General features: G+C 61.3%; 3 protein-coding genes across 10 annotated transcripts in view; 2 read left to right on the top strand and 1 right to left on the bottom strand.

The window, feature by feature from the left end:
• The window catches only part of LOC116525496 (anaphase-promoting complex subunit 11), a 6,682-nt gene extending 3,927 nt beyond the window's left edge, over positions 1-2,755 (top strand). For all 3 annotated transcript variants that reach the window (XM_032241326.1, XM_032241324.1, XM_032241327.1), the window contains one exon: positions 2,407-2,755. In XM_032241326.1, the coding sequence (XP_032097217.1) occupies positions 2,407-2,552 (146 nt within the window). In that variant the 3' untranslated portion in view covers positions 2,553-2,755. The remainder of the gene's footprint in view (positions 1-2,406) is intronic.
• A 2,720-nt stretch (positions 2,756-5,475) lies between these two features.
• Positions 5,476-6,196, top strand: NPB (neuropeptide B). Its single transcript, XM_032241318.1, has 2 exons — positions 5,476-5,794; positions 5,886-6,196. The coding sequence occupies exons 1-2, from the start codon at positions 5,552-5,554 to the stop codon at positions 6,012-6,014; spliced, it is 372 nt and encodes a 123-aa protein (XP_032097209.1). The 5' UTR covers positions 5,476-5,551; the 3' UTR covers positions 6,015-6,196.
• A 1,214-nt stretch (positions 6,197-7,410) lies between these two features.
• Positions 7,411-14,815, bottom strand: PCYT2 (phosphate cytidylyltransferase 2, ethanolamine). 6 transcript variants are annotated; one of them, XM_032241307.1, is made up of 14 exons: positions 14,585-14,803; positions 12,782-12,870; positions 12,145-12,306; positions 11,848-11,914; positions 10,775-10,859; positions 10,559-10,603; positions 10,203-10,256; positions 9,760-9,898; positions 9,432-9,514; positions 9,059-9,136; positions 8,654-8,719; positions 8,407-8,472; positions 8,091-8,179; positions 7,411-8,016 (listed from the first exon to the last, which is right to left on the bottom strand). In XM_032241307.1, the coding sequence occupies exons 1-14, from the start codon at positions 14,671-14,673 to the stop codon at positions 7,905-7,907; spliced, it is 1,224 nt and encodes a 407-aa protein (XP_032097198.1). In that variant the 5' UTR covers positions 14,674-14,803; the 3' UTR covers positions 7,411-7,904. The 6 variants fall into 6 exon arrangements, with proteins under 6 accessions (XP_032097198.1, XP_032097199.1, XP_032097200.1 ...); XM_032241308.1 differs by lacking the exon at positions 10,203-10,256 and having other exon boundaries at positions 14,585-14,802; XM_032241309.1 differs by lacking the exon at positions 12,145-12,306 and having other exon boundaries at positions 14,585-14,731.
• Between the last annotated feature and the right edge of the window lie 257 nt (positions 14,816-15,072).

Genomic DNA, 15,072 nt, shown 5'->3' with positions numbered 1-15,072 from the left:
TTTTTTTTTTTTTTTTTTTCATTAATCCATTTCTTAGCCCTGTAATCTACAAACCCCCTCCTCTATCCAACTTTAACTTTTTCAAGACATTTGAATCTCTTAAAAATGTGGTATGTTTCCTTGCAGGGTGCTCTATCTTCAGGCTTATCATTCTTTATAGTGTCTTTTGCATTCTCTCTCTGTCCCCAGGAAGTTCTGTAAAGTGGAGATGTTTGATTACATTTAGGATGAAAGCAGAGTTTTACACCAATGAAATGGTTTTTCATGACACCAAAATGAATGTAAACCAGAAGCAAGGGCCAGGGCTTTGCCCAGGGAGGACAGGAAAAACTCCCCAGAGGACAGTGGGGAATGGGGAGAGCTGAGAAGCTCCTTCTCACTAACCCAGGTAACCAGGTGTATTTTGGTGGGGCCAGGTGAATGCCCATATTGATAATAGAGGCTTTTTTTTTTTTTTTTTTTTTGAGATGGAGTCTTGCTGTCACCCAGACTGGAGTGTCATGACACGATCTCAGCTTACTGCAACTTCTGCCTCCCAGGTTCACGCAATTCTCCTACCTTAGCCTCCCAAATAGCTGGGATTACAGGTGCACACCACTACACCTGGCTAATTTTTTTGTATTTTTAGTAGAGACAGGGTTTCACTATGTTGGCCAGACTGGTCTCACTCCTAACTTTGTGATCTGCCGGTCTCAGCTTGGGATTACAGGCGTGAGCCACCGCGCCCGGCATTTTTCGTTGTTTCTGTTGTTGTTCTAGTGACAGGGTCTCACTATGTTGCCCTAGCTGGACTTGAACTCCTGGGCTCCAGCAGTCCTCCTGCCTCAGCCTGCCAGATAGCACACCACCACACTCATGGGGGGTGGGGGTGGGGAGGTGTGTGGGTGGGGGTGTGTGTGTGTGTGTGTGTGTGTGTGTGTGTGTTGGAGTCTTGCTCTTTCGCCCAGGCTGGAGTGCAGGGGCGCCAGCTCGGCTCACTGGCAACCTCTGCCTTCTGAGTTCAAGCGATTCTCCTGCCTCAGACTCCGAGTAGCTGGGATTACAGGAATGCACCCCCACGCCTGGCTGATTTTTGTATTTTTAGTAGAGACAGGGTTTCACCATGTTGGCCAGACTGGTCTGGAACTCCTGACCTCAGGTGACCCGCCCGCCTCGGCCTCCCAGAGTGCTGGGATGTCAGGTGTGAGCCACCCCGCCCACCCTTTAGTGAGTCAGTTTTAAGGCACAGTGTTTGACAAGTCTAATGTGCTTTCCATAGAGGATAAGCAGCCCCAGGTTTCTTTTGCTAAAATTGAAGTCCTGTGAAAAATTTGGAGTGACTAAATTCGACAAAGACCCTGGGAGCCTGAGGCTGGTAAACAATGAATCCATTCCGTATCCCAGAGGACTCTGGGAACAATGAATGTTGCCGAGAGGTATTTTAATTTAAAAAATGCAATCAGGGAGACGGGCAGGTCCTCGAATGAGTCACCCTCAGTGCATCCTCGGACTCATCAGACACCCCAGGCCAGCATCACGTGGCGGACACACTAGAATGAGGCAGCACCTTTGTCCCAATGAGCCCTCCCCCAGGACTTGCTGTGCTCAGCTGGCCGCAGCTGTTCCATGGGGTCTTCAGGTCCTTGGAGATCAGGGGTGCTTGTTTCTCTTGATCGTGGGTGATGCGAGCACCCTTCTCTGTGCCAGGCCCTCTCCGTGGAGAAAGCATTTCTAGGTGTCTGGGCCAGTGCCCGCAGCCTTTGCCTGTCCTGGGAGGCAGAGCCCTTTGAGTTAGCAGATGGGAAGGAGATGGATGCAGTGCTGTTTGGCTGGCAGGGCCCATCCACAGCTGCCCATCAGCACATTGTTTCCAGCGCCCGAGCAGCACACCCAATCCCGGATGTCTAGGAAGAGTCTTCCAGGTCCCCAGGCCCACCCCGCCTGCCCTTGATCAAGAGACTGGTTCACTACCCAGATGGGAGTCTCCTTGGTGCCTTGACCATTCATATGACCTTCTTGGCATCACAGATCAAGTGTCTGCAGATGGTCCCCAGGGCTTGTAGGTCAGACAATGCCGTTTTTCCGCAGTCTCAAGCACAGGGGAAACAAGGTGGGCTAGGCCAGAGCTCCTCCTCCCCGATAGCGCTGCCTCAGAGAGGCCCCCGGCTATCCTCTGAGCAAGATGAGTGCCTGCTGCAGTTGTCCTGGGTGGGGGCCTCCTGTCTGGCGTTCCTTGGTCATTGCTGCTCTTTGCCTGAGGGCAGTCTAGTCAGGAGACTGATTGGGTAACTCTCCTGATTTCGGCTTTTCTGAAACATGAGAAACTACACTGCCCAGGGTCCCTCCCTGCGCCCCTGCCTGACTTGTCACATGCTCTGTGTCCAGCCTGGTCACACCCATCCTCTCTCCCCCCCCACCCCCCTGCAGGCAAGGTGCCCGGTGACGACTGCCCGTTGGTGTGGGGCCAGTGCTCCCACTGCTTCCACATGCACTGTATCCTCAAGTGGCTTCACGCACAGCAGGTGCAGCAGCACTGCCCCATGTGTCGTCAGGAGTGGAAGTTCAAGGAGTGAGGGCTCAGCCTTGCCCTCGCTGGAGGTGGCGTCCTGAGACCCCTCCTCATGCTGGCGCCAATGGCTGTAGTCACTGCTGGGGACAGTTCTCTTGGGCTTCAACAAGGTGGAACGAGGGCTGGAGCTTCGTTTGTTTTTCCATCACGATGTTGACACTTTTATCCAATAAGTAAAACTCATTAAACTACTCAAATCTTGCCGGAGGCCTTTGGGTGCTTGTGTTCTCGGCATATTGATGCGGTCTCCATGTGTTTTGATATGAAAACTCATGAATAAACATCTCCGTGAAACACTGCCAAGGCCCACATCAAACCCTGAGTCAAGGAGCAGGATGAGACAGGGCCTGGGGCATGCTCTTGCCTGCTGGAAGCCTGGCGGTGGCCCTGGAACCCTTCCTCGGGCTGGCTCTGAGGGACCCTGGTCATGCACAGCTGCCAGCTGCTGCTCATGGTCCCTCCAGACTGAAGGCCACCATCTCTGAGCGGGCGTCTGTTCTCTCCATCCCTTCTCTCTCACTGGGACTGAAGGCAGCTCCTCATTGGGGCTGGGCCCCTCGCAGTGTAGGGATTGATGTCCTGACACTGGGAAGTATGTCCACAAATGTCTGAGGGTCCCTTGCCTAGGGAAGGGTGGCCCTGGGAGGGTCCTTGGGGTGCCTCTGCTCACCATAATAGCAGAAGGGCTGCTGGGGGAGCGGTAGCCCAGCCCCAGGGCCTCAGGCTGCTTCTGGATGGAGATGGCACAGGCTGTGTCCAATAACCTAGGGAGCCCTTGGCATGCACAGGACAAGTGCCCCGTGCCCAGTGTGAGTCTCTTGACACTTGCTTCCTTCCTCACAGCACCCTGGGGACTAGACCAGAACTCACCAGAAATCTGTGTCAGAGTTCCCTAGAGGGACAGGACGTACAGGATAGACGTATCTAGGGAGGGAGTTTATTGGGAGAACTGACTCACACAATCACAAGGTGAAGTTCCACAATGGCCATCTGCAAGGTGAGGAGCCAAGAAGCAGGTCTGAGCCCCAAAACAAAAGTAGGGAAGCCAGCAGCGCAGCCTTCAGTCTGTGGCCAAAGGCCCGACAGCCCCTGGCAAACCACTGGCGTGAGTCCAAGAGTCCAAAAGCTGAAGAACTTGGGGTCCGATGTTCAAGAGCAGGAAGCACCCAGCATGGAAGAGAAATGGGGGCCAGAGGAATCAGCCCGTCCAGTCCTTCACGTTCCTCTGCTTGCTTGTATCCTGGCCACACTGGCAGCTGATAAGATGGTGCCCACCTGGATTGGGGGTGGGTCTGCTTCTCAGTCCACCAACTCAAATGTGAATCTCCTTTAGCACCACCCTTACGGAGACACACCCAGGAACAGTACTTTGCATCCTTCAATCCTATCAAGTTGACAGTATTCACCATCATACCTGGGAAGCATGGAACCCAGAAACACAGGTGTCAGGGCTGCAGTGCCAGTGCCTGTCCTGAGGACATATCTAAAAGAGGACGTGACCAGGACCTGGGGAGAGCATGAAGTGGTGAGGGCACAGTGAGCTTGAATGGCACCTGCCAGGAGAGTGGCCAGCAGTCCTGCCTGGTGCCCTGCAGAACTTCTCCTGGCGGCTCTGCAAACTTACATCTGGCCAGTGCTGGGCAGGCACCGAAGTCTGGATCTTGGCATGGGTGCCAACACTGAAGAGTCAGGATGCAGCTGGCTGGGACACCCACAGGGGCCGCAGTGACGCGGGTGAGAGGTCTGTTGCCTCAGAGCTTCCTGGCTGTTCTCTGGCTCGGGTTCCCCAGGCTCAGTGGGGTCAGGCCCCTGCCTGTCCCCCTTCCTGGAGTGCCCACCGTCTCCTGGGAGATGGAGCCTCTCCTAGGGAATGTGCTCTGCCTCCGTCCTTCCTGGTGCCTCCTCCTGAATGACAGGATGTGCAGGCTCAACTCTGAACCCACTGTGGCCAACTGCCTGCCTCTTGGCTTCCCAGCCACCTGGATTTCTCCAATTCTGTGATTCCTGGGCGCGGCAGGGGCTTCTCCTGGGCCGGCTCTGCTCCGTCTCCTGCATTGCTCCGCCATCTGCCTCCCCTATGAAAGCTCAGGGCCCTTTTGGGGTCCTGTCAGGTCGAGAGCCTCAGCCTGTGTACCCTGCCAGACAGGCCCAGAATTCTGGAGACCTCTGAAAACATTCCCCAGGCCTCTGCTTCATCCCTGGAGCAACTCCTTTGCGCTCTGCCGCCAGCTCCATTTCCTTGATGGGGGACTGTCTGACCTCCCGTTTGTCTGGACCTCCATGTCTGCTGCGTGAATGAAGAAGGTGCCAGGCACACGTAGGTGGAAGGAGCTTCCAGGCCACCGGCCGCAGGGGCAGAGCTGGGCAGGGAGGGGCCTCCAATCCTAGGCCAGGAATCCTAGAGCTCCAGTGCCTCATGTGGCTTTCCTGAGGTCAGTGCCTGGCCTTCTTGCCCTGCTCCCAGAGGACCCGGCCAGTAGCAGCCCTGCTGGTGGAACCTCCCCTGATGGGCACGAAAGAAATGAGGGACCCCGCAAGCCGCGTGGACTCCCATGCCTCGGCCAAGAATCTCCCTTAGGGTGGGAGAAACCGCCCCCTGGGCACTGTGCAGTCCTCTCCAGCCTCAGGGGTACTGCGGACCGCCTGGGGGACGATTCCTAGGGCTGGGCGCCCGTGGGCCTTCCCCTGCTCCCGTTGAGGCCCACGCAGGCCGGGCCTGGAGGGCGCGAGCGGCTTGGGTGGGAAGCTTGAGGGGGCGTCGGGTTTCCACCAAGCGCCAGACCTCTGCGCGCCTCCGGCGCTCACCCGCGCTGCTGGTTCCTCTGGGATGGAGAGGGGCGACGAGTCCTCCGCGCCCGCGCCCGCTGCACCCCCAGCCAGTCCGCCCACCCCGGCCTCTCGGCAGCCTCCGCCCGCCCCCGCCGCCGCCCCACCGCAGATATAAGGCGGCCCGGGAGGTGGCTGCTCTGAGCCCCGACGCGCTGCCCGCCCGCCCACAGCCCCATGGCCCGGCCGGCGACACTGGCGGCCGCCGCCCTGGCGCTGTGCCTGCTGCTGGCGCCGCCTGGCCTCGCGTGGTACAAGTCAGCGGCGGGGCGCAACTCCTACTCCGTGGGCCGCGCTGCGGGGCTGCTGTCCGGCTTCCGCAGGTCCCCGTACGCGCGGCGCTCCCAGGTCCACAGCGGGGCGCAGCCCCCGGGCCCGGCAGGCGCCTCCCTCGAGCTGCACCCCAGGCTGCGGAGTCTGGTGAGTCCGGTGGGCCAGGAGCTGTCGGGGGGCGGCGGCAGGACAGGGGTGGGGGCGCGGCGGCCCCTCAGCCTCCGCCCACCCGCCCCAGGCCTTGTGCGTCCAGGACGTTGCCCCGAACCTGCAGAGGTGCGAGCGGCTCCCCGACGGCCTCGGGACCTTCCAGTGCAAGGCGGATGTCTTCCTGTCCCTGCGCGCAGCCGACTGCCGCGCCGCCTGAGCCTGGACCCCAGACCCGGACCTCGCCTGGCACCGCTGGGGACCCCGCCCCCACCGTCCCACTCGGGGATTCCGGACCCCGCGGGGCGCGGGATGGCGCTCCAGCTCTCCCCTACTCCGCCCACCTTGCAGTTAATGGTAAATAAATAAATAAGCCGGCCTCGGAATGAGGGGTGCTGGAGGATGGGCAGTCGGACCACGAGGGGTACCGGGCCTGGAAGTCTCCAAGACTGGGTAGGAGAGGGCAGCGGGGTGTGCGGCAGCAGGGCAAAGTTGGCCTGGGCAGCCCAGAGGTTTTCAGATCCCCGGGTGAAGCTGGCCAGGAACTATGCCTGACCGAACCCCAGCCCAAGGGAACCTAGCGTTGGTGCTTCCTGGGGGCAAGTGCAGGGCCACTGCTGGCATGGTCCTCAGTGTCTTCACCAATTCCTTTGCACCCACACTTGAGAGCTGAATCTGTGAGGGCATGGGCTGGCACCCCTGGCTGCCTTCCGCTTGCCCCCATCCCTTCTGGCCAGGCCAGGTCCAAGGGGGCAAGAGTTGGGGGCCTGAGCTCTGGCCCCAGAGGCCTGGAGCATGCCTCCCCGGAGCTGAGGGTGGGAGACGGGTGGGTTCTCCCTCTGTGGCTGAGTCTCTGGGCCACTGGTGTGGGCCCTGACCTCCAGTGCTGCTAAGGGAACGGAGCCAGCCACAGGCAGCACACTCAGGGCCTTTCCACCCTCCCCCAGCCTCGGGCCCAGGCAGCCCCTGCCCCTGCACCAATCTTGGGGGACAGGCTGGTTCCTCTGCTCAGGGGACCCCGAAGCCCAGGGGTCAAGGGGGAGCATTGGCACCACCCCACTCCTGAAGGTGGGGGCCTGGTGGGACCAGGATGGCCTGCCTGTGCTTCACACCTTGGCCCCTGGCTAGGAGAGCAAGGCGAGACGCTGCCTTCTGGGCTGTGGGACAGCCTCGGTGCACCTCGCCTCTGGCTCCTTTGCTGGGTGGTGAGGTCGACCTCACAAAAGCAGAGGACAGTGGAGGCTGCCATAAGAGCCTTGTTTGGCCTCTGGGCTGCTCCAGGGGGGCCCTGACAGGGGTGCAGGAAGGAGAGATCACGTGGCCCCTGCAGGGTCAAGGAGCCTCAGCCCTGGTTCTCCTTCCTACTCTAGCTTCCCTTGCTATAGGGGGCAGCCCCCCTTTGGAGGGCTGGAGGCTGAGGTTCCACTCAATGCCAGGCTGCTCGCTGCCCTACCGGCTGCTGGGTGCGTGGTGGGGGCACGCCCTCTCCCGGTTGTCCCTTGTGGGAAGAAGTTAGGGAGGGTGCCTGCCATTCTGGGGATGCCCACAAGGGCCAAGAGGCTCTCCTTGCTGGGTGGGTGGTTCCCCAGTCCTTCCCAGCAGGGCAGGGAACCCCGCACAGCACTGCCACCAGGCTTTATTCGGTTATACCAAAAAGATTTACATTAGCCATTATGTACAAACAGAATAGAGTCCATAAGGTGAGCCAGGAAGCTGCCAGGGAGGAAGGCAAGCATGTTTTCCTGGAGCAGGTGCCAGGTGGCAGGACACTGTGTTGGGGGGTACCAAGTGGGAGGTGGCGTGGTCTGCACCCAGAGAACTAAAGGGGTGACGGTCACTGCTCCCTAAAGCCCTCTGTTCTGCACTTCCCACCACAGCTGGGTGGGCAGTGTGGCTTCTGTCCAGGTGCTGGATGCCCTCGCTGAGCAGCTTCACTGAAAGGGCGGAGAGCCTGCTGTGAACCAGGCACCTTGAAGGCAGGCAGGAGGCAGAGTCCTCACCAGCCTTTCCAGAGCCAGGCCAGTTAGAGAGGGCGGTGCAGAGTCCTATGGCCAAATGTAGAAGGCGCAGAAGCAGAGCAGGGTGAGGGTTGGCCAGGGCCTCCACCAGGTCAGAAGCCACCATCTTGCTCTCCCAGGGGCTGGGCCGCCTGCCGCCTGACGGCCTCCAGGAAGGCCAGCTCCTTGGCTTCTTTCTTCTGGTTTCGTGCCTCGTACTCCAACCTGGGGGGAGGGCAGGGTGAGTCTAGTGGAGGGCGCCTACGAGATGGCTCCAAAGGGGCCCCTCCCAGCTTCACCTGTTGGTTATGATCCTCTGGACAATGAGGTCCGTGGTGAGGTCGCTGCCACTGTCAATCTGACGGAAGATGCCCCTTCTCTTGGGCTCCTGGGGGTCCAGAGAGGAGAGGGGGATGAAGGTCCCTACTGACCTCCCCAGGACCCATCCAGTGCCCTGTCCCAAAGAGAGACCAGCACCCAGGGTCCCGTGGGAGTGGTGCAGTCAGAGCAGCTGTGGCCACTGTGCCCGTTTCCCAGGCAGGCACAGTGAGGCATTAAGTGGCTGGGAAGTGCCAATGGCAACCCCTGTGTCCAGTGAGGGCCATCATGACCTGCCTGGTACGGGTCGGAGCCATCCCTGTCCGGCATTATTTCCGTCTTTCCGTGACACACCAGGTCCACCTGGAGAAGGAGGGGGGTCAGGAGCCCTCTCCAGGGAGGCAGCCACTGTCGCCACCCACAGCCCAGCACAGGCCCTGGGGTTGGGAGAGCGGACCCTACCCCTTCCTCAGCCCAGGCACTTCCTAGGCCCCACCTAGGAGCCCACATCCAGACAGCGCTCCCAGCCCATGTGGAGCCTCACCTTGAAGTGACTTAGGAGCTCTGCTGTGACTGCGTATGGGGCCCCAATCACCACTTCTGACACGTACTGTGGGGACAGTGGGCAGAAAGGTTTGCTTGGTCCCTGCTACTGTTAAGCCAGGGCCAGGGAATGGTGGGAGACAGTCCAGACATGGGGTGGGGCTGCCAGTGAGTAGCAGGGACGGGCTGGGCAGGCTGGAGACCCCTTGGGCTTCTCGGTGAGTTGATAAGGAACAGCACCTGGAGATCTGGCCACCCCAACTCCTGCCTCACCAAACAGGCATGGGCAGGTGCCACAGAACTCGGAGTGCTGGATGTGGCCCTGCCCTGGTTCAGGGAGCCCTTGGTAGGGAGATATTGTAGGGATGTCCCCCCATTCCTGGGCTGGCTCCCGGCCCCAACTCACCCGGCAGGCCAGCACACTCAGGGTCCGCTCATGCAGGTTCATGATAGGGTAGTTCTTCCCCTTATAGTGATTGACCTCCTGTGGCCAGAGTGATGCTGGCTCAGCCCAGAGACTTCAGGTGGACAGGATATGACCCCTCCCTGCTGTCCCTTGTGGGAAGAGGTCGAGGAGGATGCCCGCCCTTGTGGGGGTGCCCAGACAGGACAGCCCTGGACCCCAGAAGCCCATGATCACCCCCCAGGGTCTCCTTTGACTTCACCTCGGGCCTCCTCCTCCCAGAGACCACCTGCACCTGACACCAACCCCTAGGGCCCCCTCGAGGGCCTATCAGCTGCCCAGGGGCCCAGGGAGCAAGAGGGCACTGGGCAGTGACCTGGTCAAAGTGCAAGCCAGCTATGATGTAGGGCCTCTCTGCCAGCCTGTGCACCTTCTCCAGGAAGTCCACATGCCCGATGTCTGTGCCCAGGTTAAGAAGTAACCAGGACAGGAATGGCAGGGGGCGACTCCCCGACAACTTGTGCCCAGGGGCCTTCCGCCATCCTCCCTCCAACAGCTCGTGCCCAGGGGCCTTCCGCCATCCTCCCTCTGACAGCTGCTCCCCTGCAACCCAGCCCAGTCTGGGGGCCCCAAGGAGTCAAGTGAGGCCCCTGGGTCCCACTCCACGTGGCACACATTGGGAGCAGCAGAGGCCCAGAGGATACGGAACAGGTCAAAGGCGCCAGCCACATAGATGACTGTCTCCCCTGGCTGGGGCTCCTTCCCAGAAGCAAACTGGATGATCTTCTGGGATGTCTGCAGAAACTGGGATACCCCAGTCCAGGGGTTCCGCCCCCCAGGGCACTGTAAGCCAAGAGAGGGAGCAGGTTGGCAGGGGAGGCCTCCCAGGTGCTGCCCTTGCCAGGTAACCAAACCCTCATCTGTTGCCTGCCAGCAACCCCATTTCCAGGCAGTCACCTCGGGCAGGGGACACACTGCCAGGCCAAGTGGCAGGTGGGACTGTGGCGCACCCCACAGCCATAGCAGGCACCACAGCTGACACCACCTCAGCCCAGCCACTGCCCGCCAGGAGGAGGCCCAGAGTCAGGTGGCCGGTGCACACAGCCCTTGGGAGGGACCCGGCACCCTGAGACCACCGTCTGGTCACCTGGGAGGAGCCTTCTGAGGAAAGTATGTCCCCGGCGGGTATCGGGTGAGGGGGCTACAAAGGGAGAGAGGACCAGGCCACTTGGTTAGAGGCCACCTGTCCACGGGCATTCCTTGCTCCTCCTCCAAGCAGTGGCTGCTGTGACCGGCCAGCTGGTGCCACCACCTGACTGCCCTCCCTCCCAGTGCCCATCAGTCGCTGAGCCTGGCGGTCACTGCTTGGCCAGCACCAGGAAGAGAGGGAGCAGGGTGGATGGTGAGGCTCTGGGCTGGCCTTCCCCAAGGGATGGCTGGGACAGGCGGCTGAGGGTAGCTCCCGTAGCTGTGTGCCTAGCTCCCCTGCATGGCCCCACTCACCTTGCCAAAACTGTCTGCATACTCCCGGTACTCAGAGGACATCTCCTGCACAGAAGAGCAGAGCAGGGCTGAAAGGCCGGCACTCCAGGTGTGGCCACCCCAGGACCAGGCGGGGACGGGAGCGTGGGCAGGAGGGCCCTGAGGGAGCAGGGAGATGCTCCTCCTTTCCCATGGCGACCTGGACCCGGGGACCTCGGGGACTCCGCCCCTACTCACCTGGCTGCTGTGGTGGGCTTTAGTCACCAGCAGCATGCGGCCCACGAGGTCTGTGGTGGACACCCCCTGTGTGCGCTTGCACTCTCTGGGGGACAGAGAGGGAGCGGGGTCTCTTCCTGGGGCACTTGCAAGGCTCTGCCTCCAGCTACCACCACTAGGGACACTAGCGGCCCTGTTGTGGCAGAACCTACGGCTGCCCGAAGACTGAGGGTCCCCTCCCTGTGCAAGGCCACGACAGAAAACCTGGGCTGGGAACGTGAGGAAGGCCTCCATTCTTTTTTTTTTTTTTTGAGATGGAGTTCCGCTCTTGTTGCCCAGGCTGGAGTGCAATGGCGCGATCTCAGCTCACCGCAACCTCCGCCTCCTGGGCTCAGGCAATTCTCCTGCCTCAACCTCCTGAGTAGCTGGGATTACAGGCCGCGCCACCATGCCCAGCTAATGTTTTGTATTTTTAGTAGAGACGGGGTTTCACCATGTTGACCAGGATGGTCTCGATTTCTTGACCTCATGATCCACCCGCCTCGGCCTCCCAAAGTGCTGGGATTACAGGCGTGAGCCACCACGCCTGGCAGGCCTCCATTCTTTTACTGACTGGAGGGAGGGATGGGAGTATGGAAAGGACCCTTGCTGGGGCACAGGTGTGCAATGGTATGGAGAGGGCAGGCACTGGGGTGGTGGCTCTGCTCCTGCCTCCCTCATGCCCACGTCCTCCCCAGTGAGCATCCGTGGCCGAGCGAATTCCCAGCTGCAGCATCCCATGCAGGAGCCATTGGCCTTGTGCTCCCTGACGTTTGGTAACTGAGATACAGTGCCAGCTCCCCGGCAGTGCCAGCCACATCCCCCGAGCTCAACAGCCACCACCTCACAAAGCTGTGCCTTTGGAGCTCTGGGGCCATGAGTCTGCAGCACCAAATGGCGAGGGCCACCAGGTGCACCCCACAACGCTGCCCCCATCCCTCGAGTTCCCAGGACTCAGACGCTCCATCATGGGCTCCCAGGAAATAGCAAAGCACGAGCTGGGGGGAGCACCGTGCCCAGCTCCCTGGACAGCCGGGCCCGAGGTGGAGACTCACCTGTACCTCCCAGCCTGCTTTACCTCCTCATAGGTGTCCCGGCCATCTACGGTCAGAGTGATGTCATCTAAGCAGTAACACACAAGGACAAGGATCCTTAACCCAAAGCCAACAGGACCTTCAGGGCCCAGGACCTTCCAAGCCCCTGGCCTGCCCTGGTGTCCATGTGCCCATTTCTAGGTAGTCTCAGATGCTCGAAGGGCATGGAGGCCCCCTGTCCCCGGTTGTCCCACCAGCAGATCTGATCCTGAGCCAGCTAACATCCACAGGTCCCCAGGCCCCAGCCCCGACACTCACTGCCATGAACACAGAAGTCACAGTTGTATTTGTCCAGAGTCTCTAGTGTGGTGACGTAGGGGGCCGCTGGCACCACCTCATCCACCCACTTGATGGCCTGCACCATCTTGTATCTCTCCTCCTGAGTGAACACCGGGGGCCCCTTGTGCTTGGCGATCTCCTCTAGGAAAAGAACAAGGGGGGCACTGGGGACCCCAGCCCACCCGGCCCCTCGGGTAGGAGGCCCCTTCTCAGCCCCCAGCTGTAGCCACACATGAGGGCTGGTGGAGGGCAGGCTGTGTCTCTTGCCAGTCCTTAGCCCACTAGTGCTGGTCAACTGGGTGGCTCTCTCCCCCTTGAGAGTCTCAGGCAAAGGCAGGGATTCCTTCTGACAAGCAGGCGCTCAGCCCCTGAGGGACTGGGAGCCATGCTGGTGGCGGTGAGGAGCAGGTGCCCCTTCTCTTGAGCTGGGACAGGAAGTGCAAGATGGGACAGGCATTAGGCCATCCTCAGCTGGGGCCGGCTGGGTGAGGCTACAGTGCCCTCCCGTGAAGCTATGTCCTGGCAAGGCAGTCCCAGGTCTGCAGGCTTTCAGTCAACAGGCACAACCCACAGGAGGGCTGTGGGGCAGTGGGTGGGCGAGGCTGCCTGTGCATACCATCAGTGTGCACGCCCACGATGAGGTAGTCGCCCATGGCCCGTGCCTGTCGCAGCTGGTTGGAGTGGCCATAATGCACCATGTCATAGCTGTGGAGACAGAGAGAGTGGCTGGTCCCCATGCCAAGGGTGGGAACCAGGTGGCCCTCTGGCTTCAGGACAAAGCTTTGTTCCTCTGAGGACTCCTTAGGAAGTGCTATGAGAAGTTGCTGCTGGGGGCCCTGGGGCTGGGATTCAGGGTGCAGGTGCTCAGCTCTCCACCCCACTGGCTCCTGGGCCTGATGGTGGGACCCCTGTGCCAGATCTAGAAAGGGTAGCGGGGGCAGGGACGTCAAGGCCTGGCGGGGTCCAGAGGACTGGTGGGTGTAGGACGGACCGGAACCCACTGAAAGCTGCAGGGCCCTGTGTCCCACACCTCCCAGCACTCTGCCCCTGTCCTATCCCCTCACCAAATATAAACTGCCCTGGGCAGTCACTTCAAAATAAGCCAGTGTTAACTCTCGGGGTGGGATCTGATGCTCGACTGCCTTGAGACAAGTGAACAGTCCCTGGGGCCAACCCCAAACAAACCCGACCACAGAAGGTGGCCCTGGGAATCTGGCCCTGAGGATCCTGTTTCCTCCACCCCAAAGGTCTCTGAAGCTTAGTAGGCTTCACTCAGGATGAGCAGCCACTGCCTTGCCACCTGGTTCTAGAGTTTTCATTCACAAATCTGGGACTGGTAACACATGAACTCTCAAGCCCAAAGCTACACAGCCCTGTCACAAACTGGGCCCCACGGCCCTTCTTTACAGCAGCTGCCCATCCCCTCAAGAGTGGATGAAGCTGTCCCTGCCTCTTCAAGGAGAGATGTGACCCTGGCAGCCCGACGCAGTACACAGAGCTGCTCCATGAGTGTCACTGCTTCCTCCCAGCATGGACACCCAGCACCCCTGCCACAGTGCACGGAGCCCCAGCAGACATGCAGGGTCAAGTCTGGTGGGCCCTGGACAGGCTGGAGGGGAGGAGGGGTCAGAGGCTGGGCCAGTGGAGCACAGCCTGGAATGGTGCTGGGTCTAGTCCCTGCAGCCTATAAGCACACGGGGTTGGGGCCTGCTCCCGGCAAGGTCAAAGTCCACTGACACAAAGCCACATTCCTCCCAAGAGGTGGCTCAGACACAGAGGGCAAGGTCCCGCTTGCTCTGCTGGGAAGGGCTAACCTGATAGAGGCGCTTTCTTCACAGACTCACGTGCCATCCGTTAGGCACGTGAAAGGATCAGAGACAGCAAATTATCAGTAAAGGTCATCTTCCTTTCACTTGTTGACAACCCAAACTTTTCTTAAAACAATGCCCTCTGTCTGGCGAGAGAAGGCCGATCGCATTCCAGACCCGCGGAGGAGGACCCAGGAGCCCGCGGGCTTCACTGCGGGTCCCGAACAGGCGGGTCACACCTGCTGTCCAGCTACGGGGGCGCTCGCCCAGGGGCCAGGGGAACCCTGGGCCGGAGCCGGGCAGGCTGGTTTGGTGGTCACGGCGGAGCGGGGAGGCCTTCGCTCCGGATCTCAGCGCGGTGGCTGCACGGGACGGGTCGTCGCGACTGGGCGAGGCCCCCGCCACACAGACGGGGGCGCCCACGGCAGGGCGCGAAGCCTCTGCAGCCCGACCCTCCCGGCGCGCGCGCCTCGCAGCCTGGCAGCCCCGGCCCACGCCGGACGCGGACGCTACCCAGAACGCGGGCCCGGTCCCTGTGCAACGGCCGGCTCAGCGCTCCGGAAAGAAGTCGGCCCCGGCGCCCCCGCGGCCCGCCCCGGCCCTGCACTCACCAGCCGTCGCACCACACCCGCACGGCGCGCCTGCCCTCCGGGGCCGGCTGCTCTGCGCCGCCAACAGCCCCGCGCCCGTTCCGGATCATGGCTCCGCAGCGGCGGCGCAGCCAGCCTGGCAACTCCCGGCGACTCCGAGCGCCGCCGTCCGCCCCAACCCCCCCCCCCCAAACCCGCCCGGCGCATGCGCAGCCGCCGTCACGCGGGCCTCACCCGCTCCGCACAGCCAATGGCGTGAGTCGCCCATCCAAGCCCCGCCCCCGTCGTCCCCGCCCCGCCACAGGCGCTCAGGCCCGAGCCCCGCCCTCGAAGGCCGCGCCCCACCGCACCTCCGTGGACGGCCAATAGCGTGAGACCCTGGTGGTCCCACCTCCCTCCACACGCACGGCCAATGGCGTGTGCCGCGCGGCCAGAGCCCCGCCCCCGGCCCACACCTGGCCTCTCCGCACGGCCTTCACCTGGCAAAGGGCGGGCCTGGTAGTGCGGAG

The sequence above is a fragment of the Sapajus apella genome, unplaced genomic scaffold (genome assembly GCF_009761245.1).
Source record: "Sapajus apella isolate SASKATOON/1434 unplaced genomic scaffold, GSC_monkey_1.0 scaffold48, whole genome shotgun sequence".
NCBI classification, from domain to species: domain Eukaryota; kingdom Metazoa; phylum Chordata; class Mammalia; order Primates; family Cebidae; genus Sapajus; species Sapajus apella.
The sequence above is the reverse complement of the archived record's forward strand: the minus strand, read 5'-3'. Positions and strand labels throughout refer to the sequence as shown.